The sequence below is a fragment of the Sceloporus undulatus genome, chromosome 5 (assembly GCF_019175285.1).
Source record: "Sceloporus undulatus isolate JIND9_A2432 ecotype Alabama chromosome 5, SceUnd_v1.1, whole genome shotgun sequence".
Taxonomy (NCBI): Eukaryota; Metazoa; Chordata; class Lepidosauria; order Squamata; family Phrynosomatidae; genus Sceloporus; species Sceloporus undulatus.
Window position 1 is genome coordinate 29665956 of NC_056526.1, and position 12115 is coordinate 29678070.

Genomic DNA, 12115 nt, shown 5'->3' on the forward strand with positions numbered 1-12115 from the left:
GTTAGGAGAAGACCTATCAATAGCAGTTAGTCAGAATGTGAACAGAAAGAAATAAATTAGCATAGTTGAATGGAATTTACAGTATATGTTCATAGGCAGTGTACTACTGAATATCTAAATTGCTTGAGCGAAACATCAGTGAGCAAACGTTTTCATGCTGTGAGTGTGGGCCTGCTGGAATATCTAGTTGACTACAGTGGGAAACAGGATCTTAGAATTATAGAGCTGTAGAGCTGGAAGAACCAAATCCCATGCCAGTGCAGAAATCCACACCTAAAGCATCCCTGACAAAGGGCTATTTAATTTTTCTGTAAAAAAAATTCAACAAATGAGAATCAACAACCTTCTGAGGTCATCTATTTCATAGTTGAAAGCTCTTACCATCTGGATGTTCTTCCTAACGTTAGGTCAGAATCTTCTTTGTTGTAATCTGTATCTAGTGGTTTGGATGCTCCTTTCTAGAACAGCAGAACAGCTTGCCCCATCTTTCACGTGACAGCCTTTCAAATATTTGAGGATGGCTATCATATTTTCTCTTTTCTAGGCTAAACCTAATCATCTTCCTGAACCATCTTTCACAGGTTTGTCAATAACCTTCTTGAACTGTTCTGTGGTTCCCAGAACTAGCTAGAATATTGCAAGTGATGCCTGAACAAAGCAAACTAGAATGATACTTTCCTTGATGTGAATATTAGTTCTTCTGATACAACTTTGAGTTGTGTTCACTTTTTTGCTCCTGCATCATGCTGTTAACTTATGAATATTTTGTGGTATTCTTAAACCCCATATTCTTTTCAGATACAGTGCTCTCAAGCTAGGTATCGCCCATATTTGTGTATCTGATTTTTCCTGCCTAAATAGAGAATCTTATATTTTTACCTGTTGAAATGCGTTGGTTAGTTTTGGCATAGTTTTCCAATCTATTGAGACTATTTGAACCCTGATTTTTTTCTTCTTCTGAGGTATTAGTCACTCCTTCCAAATCAGATACACATCACCCCTAGTCTATCATCCAAGCTTTTATAAAGATGTTGAACACCAGGCCAAGACAAAACCCTGTGGCAATCCTCTTGACACTTTAGGATTATGAGGAACCATGAATGAGCACTCTTTTGTTTTAACCATCTAATTAAAAAGATTATATGTACAGCGCTGTGTAAATTTACAGCACTATATAAAAATGCTTAATAATAATAATGCTATTAACCAGTTTTCAAATCCACTAACACTAGGTCAATCTAGGCCACATTTTCCTAGCTTGTCTGCAGTTGTATCCTTTACTGAAATCAACAAACACTATATCAACAGCATTTTGATAATCTATCAAGTTTATAACTCCATTCAAAAGCGACATGATTAGTCTGGCATGACTTGTTTTGAGAAACCCATGTGGAATCTTAGTAGTCACAACATTCTTTAAGTGTTCATGGACCAGCTATTTAATGGTCTTTTCTGGAACCCTTCCTGTTCAAATTGACTTGTTGATAAAAGGTCTTAAGTTGTCTTTTCCTCCTTTCTGAAGATGGCTCTAATGTCCACTGAATCTGACTTCCAGTCCGCAGTGACCTCACCTGTCCTCCAAGAATTCTTCAAGATTACAGACAGGGGCTTTCAGATTACATCTGCCAGTTCTTTTAGTTTCCTTGGATGCAGCTGACTGGCCTTTGAATTCTTCAGTCAGGAAGTGTCCATTTCAAATTCTTTTTGTAGCTGTATATTCTTGGGTTTGCATCCAATCTCTTTCTTGAAATAGTATGGCTTTCTTTGTCTCACTTCCTCCCTGCCTTTCCCTTCCCACTTCCATTAATTGTGTGTTGTTCGCATTCAGTCTTATAAAACTTTTCAGAAATTGATTTTCACCCATTTCCATTGAGCCTTTTTTAATGATTTTTCAGGAGGTATAATCAAAGTGTTAAAGTTCTTTAGCAATAACATACTAGTTAAACATTGGGCTAATTTTGTTTTAGTACCAACATTCCTCTTTTCCTCACTTGATCTCTGTGGAATCTGTGTCCCAATAAAAATAGCTGTTTTTACTGGTAGTGGACATCTTTACTGCTTCCAAAAAAATAGAAACACATAGGCAAGTACAGATACGTATCATTTTGGAAAAAACTGGTTTAATACTGGTTTAATTTTAACCAGCCCAGGGAGTGGGAATGAAAAGTCTTTGGTAATGCCACAAGCTCCTAGGAAATACTTAAGAATAAGGAGGCATTGCATGAATCTACAAAATAAAATTGGTTAGTACAGGAACTTGGAACTTCCAGAAACTTCCCCCCATTTTCAGACTCTCAGTGTTAATATTTATTATGTTCACTATAAGATAATTTATTACTCTTATCTATTTGATGATTTGATAGAAGGATGGATTTATTGTGAGCTGACTTAACAGAGCTGATGCAATGCATTTTAACAGTTACATGTTTCTTGTGGTTTTGGATTACAGTGGAACCTTGGTATTTTTGGAGAGATGGGATATAAATAAAACTTATTATTATTATTATTATTATTATTATTATTATTATTATCTGCTGGGGTTTGCTTCTGAGACCCCATATGGATACCAACATTAGTGGATGCTCAACTCCCATTAAATACAACAGTATAGAAATGGTGTCCCTTATACAAAATGACAAGATCAAGGTTTGCTTTTTGGAATTTATATTTTTAAATACTTTCAAACCATGGATGGCTGATTCTGTGGATAAGGAACTGATGGATACAAAGGGTTGACAGTACAACCTGGTAAAAGACTGACAAACTTTCAATAGCATCCCTATTTCAGCCTTGCCACAACAGAAAGCCAGTTAACATGTTCTTTCTTAAATGTGTATATGTGCCTAACATTTTTACAATGTGTTTTTCTGCCTTTAGTACCCTTTCAACAGCTCTTCTTCACGGATGGAGCCCTGCTTGATGAGCACCACCCCAAGACTGCATCCAACCGCAGTAACTCCTCGCTGGTCAGAGGTACCCTCAGCGAATGCTTGCTACACGAGTCCTCCCATGCACTCTACAAGATATGGAAACTCCAGTGACATGTATGCACCATTGACCACACGGAGAAACTCTGAATATGAGCACATGCAACACTTTCCTGGCTTTGCCTACATCAATGGGGAAGCCACCACTGGATGGGCTAAATGAGAATGACTGGTAATAGTATCAACAATATATATTTAATAAAGATAGAAGGAAAAATACTTCTGTGTCTAAAGTAATGGAAATCTTACCTGGGCATTGTTAATGGCCATGAAGATGGAAAAGATCCTAGACACATAATAAAGAAGGCACATTACAGTACAGACTAGTGTGATGGTTCCTCTAGCCAAGCAAATTTTTACTGCTGCTATGATGAAGTATTATCTAGGCCAAGGTGTGCCTTTTATTGTTGTTCTTTCTCCAGATGTCATGAAATTGGCCTGTGTTGGATACCATCTCCCTGACCATTGAATGTTTCTGTAACTGAACAGATTTGCCCCTTCATAAATATGACAGGTGCAATGTAGAACAGAATTTGGAAAAGTTGTTTTTGAGATCAGGTGCAATTTTTCTGAGTTCTGATGTGGAATGTAATGATTTAACTGTACCATAGGGCTCTATGTTCCACAGGGAAGCACAGAAGTATAAGGGACATGAGAATGATATTCTCCACCTCTCTGTTATGAAACACATTAAAACCGCATTCATCCCCAAGCTCCCATTAGAATTCCTATCATTTCTCCATTTTGAGTTCCAGTTTATAATCCTGATCTATGTGACATTCGCATTTCTGTAGTTAACACCATACATGTATACCCTTCAATACTTCACAGATGAAAACAGGTCATGTGGTCAAGCAACATCAGAATGTGGTCAAGATGGCAAAAGTTATTAATGAAGCACAGACAAACTTGGAGATAGTGCAGCAGTTTGCTCTTGCCCAAGTCTACAGGAAACGGCGAGATACTGCTTCCCCCTCTCCTCCCCCCAAGTTAGACTACTTTTTTAAATTACAGTGTTACCCCGGGTTACGAAAATAATTCGTTCCGCCGCCGCTTTCGTAACCCGAAAGGCTTTCGCAAGCCGAAACCCCATAGGCGCTAATGGGGAAAAGCCGCGATTTGGTGCGAAAAAGCGCCGAAAAGCACCAAAATTTCTTTCGTAACCCGAAATAACCTTCGTAACCCGGAACAGTTTTTTTCAATTGGATTTTTTCGTAACCCGGAAATTTCGTAAGGCGGCGCATTCGTATCCTGGGGTAACACTGTACAGTACTTGAGTGTAAACTACGTTTGTGCTTTGAACTCAGTTGGCACCAATGGTTCTCCCCCCCTCACCATTCCCTTCTCCTTTTGTGTCGTGTCTTTTAGATTGTAAGCCTGTGGGCAGGGAACTGTCTGTTATCCCCTCTATTGTAAACCGCTCGGATTCCCAGTGATTGGGCGGTATATAAATAAAACCTATTATTATTATTATTATTATTATTATTATTATTATTATTACCAGCATCTCCAAAATCTGGCCTTTCATTTTAAAACAAGTTTGCAAGTCTTTGAGGAAATGATGGATGTGGTTGGAAGTGTGTAGGAAAAGGTAGTGAAGTAGGCAAGGAGGCAGCTTTCTTATGGCCAGCCAGGGATCAAGACTTCAGTACATTGCATAACATTTTTGTCATTCCTTACAACTACTAGATGGAACCAAGTGTTTCCAAATGAGGCTTTTATCATACCATCACCTTTCCTCATACACTGATTTCTACAGATAATATCCTTTATTAATAACCTTCCCATTTTACTCCACTACTGTCTTTTTTTAACATTGGAATATATGGTAAGGGGGAAAAGATGGGCTAGCTGCCTTGTAACGGCCAGCATGACGAGACCTCTTTGTGAAAGCATCCATAGCACAGTGGAAAGATGCGTGTACTGGGAAAACTCTGAATAATAAATTCATTTTAGCTATTTAATATGGTTGCCAGTAGAAGTGTATTCCAATTGACCCATGAGCAGTTTTCTCTAAAAGGAGATTGATGGGGATTTAAGATGCAGCATAAGTGAGTGAAAGTTACCTTTTAATGGAGGACTAAGGCTGGAACTAGTTCCCATCAGAAGAAATATATGGGGGGATAGCCTGTGTGGAGGAAAGCCCAAGTGAAGAAAGTACACAAAAAACGCCTTCTGCCAGTTGTTATGTGCCTTCAAGTCATCTCTGATTTATGGTGACGCTTTCTTAGGATTTTTAGCAAGATTTATTTAGGGGAAGTTTGTCATTGCCTTTGTCATTGTCTATGGCTTAAAAATGTGACTTACACAATGTCACCCAATGTTTTTCCAAATACAGTATTTTTGGAAATATTCACCCAAAAGTCACCCAATATTTTTCCAAAACCCCAATCAGCAGGGGCTTTAACCCTGGTCCCCTGGTAGCTAGCCCATCATTCAAGGCACTACACCATGCTGGCTCTCCCATTTTCCTAAGTTGTGCTTTAAACCACTCCCTCAGCTTTACAGATATTTGCCTCACAAGTTTTGCCTCTAAGGCAGGGTTTAACAACATTACTATTTTTTGCCGCACTTGCTGCATTGTTTTGCTTTTGCCACCAAAACAGCATCATGGTGGTGGTTTCAACAGACCTACTGAATATCAATGGAAGTGATTTCCAGAAAGAAATATGCTGTTCTGCTCAAAGACTGGCAGAGCTGCGTGGTTTCAGAGGGCATATTGGCATCCCCTTGCATCATAGAGAGCCGCCATTATAATTGCCATCAAATTTTGGCAGCCACTGCAGTGATGGCTATCAAATTTTGGCAGTTGCAACAGTAGGTCCAGTATGGCCTCCAAACCTGAGACACTTCTCATCCCTGCTCTATGTGATATTAATAATAATAATAATAATAATAGGATTTATTTATATACCGCCCAATCACTGGGAATCCGAGCGGTTTACAACAGGGGATAATAGACGGTTCCCTGCCCTCAGGCTTACGATCTAAAGAGGCACGACACAAAAGGAGAAAGGAATGATTGGGGGGGGGGTGTCTCTCAACTTATAATTTGTAATACAATAAATAAATAAATAAATAAATAAAGGTGAACACTCAAAACCCAAAATATTGAACTGCAAAATGTTATTAGCTTTCAGAACAGATTCTGCAAATTGAGATACAGTATTAAAGTACTGTATATGCAAATATCCTTACTTTGCTATGGGCCTCAAATTGTACAATTTTGTTTTCTAGGCACATAATTTTGATCCCTTTATGCTTCTCTTATTTAATCATCACTATAAATCCTCAAAAATGTTTTACTTGTTTATCTGTTGTCCTCATCTACCTATATAAGCTTCTTAAAATGGCATGTAATAGTGTTTATATAGGCTCCAGTTTACATGTAACTTTGTATTCACGAAGCACCTTTATATTGATTAGTGTTCCTTTGACAACAGGGCAACACGTAGCATTGAATGATGCACTGCCCTAAATTGGCTGTGTTTTGTACTGTTACCAGTATTTGTACAACTGAATAGTTATTAAAGATAATGGGTCCACACTGACAACAAGCACATCCCACTTGCCATACTCATATAGGGTGTCACTCTCTGTATGTACAACCCTATAGGTTATTACATGTATTTGAGGAAGTAGGCTCAAGTATACAAAAGCTCATGCTACCAGCTTCTTTCTTTCAGTTAGTCTCAAATGTGCTACAAAATCCCTTTGCATACTGTTTTGCCAGACTAACACAGCTATGTTTTTGAATTCTGAACCCATAGGGGCTAGTGTGTTCTCTCCCAGTGGGCAGGTGCAGCATCTTAGTGCACCTACAGTGTCAGCCAGGTTGTTTGCACCAAAGTGAGTTGAGGTCCTTCTGGACCTGCATGGCCCATGTGATTGTTCTTAACGAAGTTCAATTCTTGCTTTCCCTTGGAGTAGGGTAAACACATGAAAAAGGACATGGCTCCTGTAATGTTTTGTAAAAGCAGGGATTTTCAGCAGATGAAACTTGCACGATAAGCTCAACCCTGCTGAAATTCCCTCTTCTACACAATTATTAAAAGTAGATTGGCCCCATCTCTTTTTCATGAGCTTCCCTATTCTTTAATGCCTTGTCTGGGCTCTAGAAAAGAACAAACTCCTACATAGTCCATGGGGAAAGATGAAAGGGCCCTTTGGAGTAAGCATCCTGTCCAAGGTGGCAGAAGCCATTCTGCTGCTTCAGGTGAAAGACAGATTGCAAACCCATCCTGTTCCAGAAGTTAACTTGGCTGGCGTTAAAATCCTATTTCAGCAGTGGTAATAGGATAGTGTCTTCTCCCACAACCAAGGGCAGCAGGTTTGTTTAGTCCTGTTTTCCAACAGAAAGGAACAAAATGGAAATTTAGGGAAGCAAGGTAAGAGGCTACCTGCCACCTCCTTCCCCCCACACCCTGGGTTTGTTGCCTAACATTAGGACCACCCTTTATCCTAGGCACAATATTGTGAACGCAAAAGGGTATGGCATCTGGTACAAAAAGAGTGGGAAGATGAGGGCTTTACAGGCTCCTACAGGTTGAGTCTCCCTTATATGGAATTCCAAAATCCAAAATACTCCAAACACTAAAACTTTTTCATCGATGGCTAAAATAATGACACCTTTGCTTTCTGATCATTCAGTATACACAAACTTTGGTTCATGCACAATTTTTTTTATTCCAAAATCTAAAAGAAATATGAAATACCAAACACTTTGGGTCCCAAGCATTTTGGATAATGGAGACTCAACTTGTATTGGGCAGACGTCTCTGGATGTGGATGGGACAAATAGCAATGCTCCCAGACTAATGATCATTCTGTAAACCACAGTTAGTTTTGTCAAAGTAAGCCTCTGAGAGTGGCAAGTCAAAAAACAAAATATTTTTTGTTACATGTAACTTGTATGAACAACTTCTTTCCTGGTTCCTTTGCCAGGAGACTTATATACACTTATACAGACGTACAAGTTGTGCCTTTGGACCTATTCTGTGTTATGTATGTGTGGGAGGAAATTAAATGTATTTTTGGGAAGACCTTTTTTGGTCATATTCATAGTATTTTGGGTCATATTCATAGTTCGTCATGAATGTTTTGTAGAAAACTATTAACATAGAAAGGTTTTGGTTTTACCTCTGTATTATAAAGAGAAAAAAATCACCAAGCAATTATGGTGGACTTATTACCCTATGGGTAAGATATAATTACAAGGAAATATGACATCAGGAGTTTTAATAATGGTTTTGTAAATAATAAATAATATTTGATAGCACTCAACAGTGTTGATAACCGTGTTTATGGTTAAAATGGAAATGTATTATTTGTACAGTTATCCAAGATATATGGATTTTCACACGTAAATAAAAAAAAACACCTGAAAGCAACATTAGCTTAATTCATTTGAAGCATCTGAATTGTAAGCAGTGTGTTGTGCTTTTTACAATATACAGCCAGCCCTCCATATTCATGGATTCCTTATCTACAGATTTAACCACCCAAGTTTGAAAATATTCAAAATAATATAAACTCCAAAAAGGAAACCTTGATTTTACCATTTTATATAAAGGATACCTTTTTGCTATGTCACTGATTTAATGAGACTTGAGTATCCATGGATTTGGGTATCCCTGGAGGATCCTGGAGGCAAACAAATCCCAGCAGATATCAAGGGCTCAGGGCACTGTGTAGGAAAACATGAGATATGTACTCCACCAAAAATATCTGTCAGGTCTTTGGGAAGATGCAATCCCTCTTCCTTTTTTGCAGTCTCCAAATGTTTTGTCTCACTTAGCTTAAGGTGTGACTGTGAAGCACAACCACTGAGGAGCAGGGCCCAAACCAGCTCAGTAATGTGTTATCTTACCAACATAAAGAATGAGCTAATTGAAAGTCACAACTTGAAATGCTTACCTTTTTTGGTCTATAACTCCTCACTGTCCCTAGACATCAATGGTTGTACTAGCTGAGGGGTTCTCTTCTGATGAGGCAGCTATGCAACTGGGAGAGTTCACTCTGTCCTCTAGAAAACATATTTAGGATCAGGCTGCATCCCACAAAGAAACATCCTTTCAAGGAAGCTAACCTATTTTATAACATTTAAATTTCACTTTTCCCATAGATTAAGCCCCTTACTTTTTATTTTACCCTTAAGAGCTAGGATAAACAACTACTAAGAGAAACCAATGCTTAAGTATATTTATAGCCCACTCCTCCTCTTAAGTTTTGTTTATTATTTTAAAGCTAAGTTTGTAAATGAAGCATTTAATCTTTCTGGAAAGAGAGTTCAAGACTTCCTTCTCCAATAATTGCCAGCATTGTGACCTCAAGGTGTGTTCAGTCATGCAGTCAGACATCAGAAAGAAATAAAATAAGCTCTTCAAGTGAACCAAGCATCTTTCAAAGCAATGGAAGCAGTTGCTACTGAATGAGCAAGTGCCTCCGTATGAACCTGCATTAGGATTGGGCTTTCTTTGAAGTTGTGAGTCTCAAAAACTTCAGCCTGCAGCAATATGAAAAGCAAATAGTAAGTTCTCTGTAGCAGGCTGAAAACACAAATTGTCCCTTATGCCTGTATTTTTAACAGGTGCAATTTTATGTACACAGTGAAGTTAGTGGCTCTGAAATTCTGTATAAATTTAAGACCAGTTTAAGAAAAAAAAGAAATGGAATTTAAAAAGAGTCCGAGGTGCAAAGAGAGACAAGTGGAGACAATGAAAGACACATACGTCAGGGCTCTTGGCATGTGACACTTTTGACGTATGGAAGTTATCAGACATTTTGATTGATTCGGACAGTAGTTTGGTGAACTGGCTCCAGAGACCATGGCAACACATTTCAGGAATCATTTCAAAATCATTCCAAAACAAAGCATATATAAGATCAGACTGCAGCCACAGAGAGACATCTTTCCCAGGGAAAGGGCAATATTTTAAATATTAGTTTCAGTCTTCCTGTAACCAGTTAGCCCATTAACCCATTACTATTACTATTTCTTCATCTCTCTTTCTCTCTTTCTCTTTCTGGGGCTATGAGGTAAAAGTACTAAGGGAATTGTTTTGCTTGGGTACTCCCAGTGTTACTCCAAATGTTGTTACATTGCAGCTTCCATCAGTCCTACCCTACATAGTCAATGGTCTGAGACAGTGGGAATTGAAGTCCAATGATACTTCAAGCAACACTTCCTCCATCTCCATTGTAAAGGAAGGTGCCAAACAATACAGTATAAGGTTCATAAATGGAAGTTTGTTTCTTTTGTAAATAATCAATGATAGTAAGTTGGAAAATGTTTTAAGAAGCTAAATACTGTCAACACACCAGAACCTGTCTGATCTTGAAAGCTAAACACGATCAGTCTTGATTAGTACTTGGACAGGAGACAGACAATTAATACCAGGCGCTGTAAGCTATACAGTCAGCCCACGCCCGTCACATTTGCTGGGGTTAGGGATGTATGACCCCCATGAAAAATCATGAATAACTCTAGCTCCTTTTCTCATATTTAACATACAAAAATAGTATGATCTGCAAATTCAATCCACTGTGGATGTCTTCAAGGCAGCAGGGTTCCTTTGCAAGGCAGAAGTGGGTGGCTGGTGAGGCCTGCTGCCAGCTCTGCAGCGTCCCTACACCATTTTTAATAGGGACTTACAAGGCTTGCTGCATGTTGGCAGTCTCTTGGTCTCAGAACGCTTGCAGTCCCTGTTAAAAACTGCATAGGACACTTGCAGAAGCAGCAGGAAATAATCTGTGAATAATCAAATCTGCAAAAGGCAAACCTGCAAACTGAAAGGCCAACTGAATTTCAGAGGAAGGAACTGGAAAAATCCACCTATGAGTATTCCTTGGCTAACAAAACCCTATGAAATTCATGGGGTCCCCATAAGTCAACAGTTGACTTGAAAGCACATATGCACAAACAAATGCACGCACGCACACCTCCCTGGAAGACATGTACATGTTAACGTAAAGGCAGCTGTCTGCTTTATTGTAGCACTTTACTGGTCCTGCACCCAAATCAGTTCACCAGACCAGAGAGGGCAAATTGTGGTGTATGGGTTCCTTGAAACCCCAGATGTGGCCCTTGAAGTTCCCCAGTTTGTCTCCCAAATTAATTTTTTCCCCAGACCAGTTTTCAGGTGATCCCTCCCTCAGCCAAAAGCCACCACACTGGGAAGGGAGGTTGCTTCTCTCAGCCCCCTTGGAGCCCCCAAATACAAAATAATTTGCTGAAAATCAGCCCAAATGAAAGCCATACGTAATGTTATATCACTTCTAGTGCACCAAAATACACAGGTGCAGCCATGGGCCACATGTGAGGGAGAGAAAGCTCATCTTCCCACCAGTTGCTCACCCCTGCAGTAGACCAAGAACTTTCCCCACTATTCATATGTTTACAGTACTTGCTCGCCTTGTATATAAAACCTGTCTCCTGCCTTTGTCCCTTTAACTACTGTGTACAACCATTGTCGGGACTGAACTTGTCACCCTATTATAATACTCATGCTTTGCATTTTTGTTACAATTCACTCTGCCTTGCCTTCCACCCTCCACTGGCATATATTGTCCACAGAGGCTTCACTCCATGCATCTGATGAAATGAAGTCCACCAAAGCTTATGCTTAGAACCTTATTTCTCGCAGTCTCAAAGGTGCTACAGGATTCCTTGTATCTTTTTAAAACATCAAGGCAAGCAGGCATGGGATCAAATGGCCTTCCTTTGGCAGGACATTGCGATTTTTGTTGCTACCATGTTAAAGGTGTTTTTCTTCATGGCCACATCTCCTAACTTCAGTTAGCTGGGGGAAACAGGGTCTCAGAATAAGCTTTTAACATACGGTCATTCTCAGCAATAGGGCAGGGTGAGGTAACTATGGTCCTCAAGATGTTTTTAACCTACGTCTCCCATCATCCATAACCAAAACAGCCAATGGTGAAGAATTAGGAGTTGTGATCCAAAAATATCAATAGAACAAGCCATCTCTGCAGTAGGGTCTCCAGCTGGAGATGGTAACACATGGAATTACATGTCCAGCCAGGTCAGCTGGATTGTCTGGTGATTACTAAACCTAGTCTTTTGTATGCATGTACAGTTGGCCATTGGTGTCTGCTGGGATGTGGTTGCA

At 39.3% G+C, this 12115-nt stretch overlaps 1 protein-coding gene across 9 annotated transcripts in view; it reads left to right on the forward strand.

The window, feature by feature from the left end:
* The window catches only part of RFX4 (regulatory factor X4), a 105331-nt gene extending 101338 nt beyond the window's left edge, over positions 1 to 3993 (forward strand). For 8 of the 9 annotated variants that reach the window (XM_042470784.1, XM_042470787.1, XM_042470785.1 and 5 more), the window contains one exon: positions 2878 to 3993. In XM_042470784.1, the coding sequence (XP_042326718.1) occupies positions 2878 to 3150 (273 nt within the window). In that variant the 3' untranslated portion in view covers positions 3151 to 3993. The remainder of the gene's footprint in view (positions 1 to 2877) is intronic. The other variant, XM_042470791.1, reaches the window with a different exon arrangement.
* Positions 3994 to 12115: the final 8122 nt, after the last annotated feature.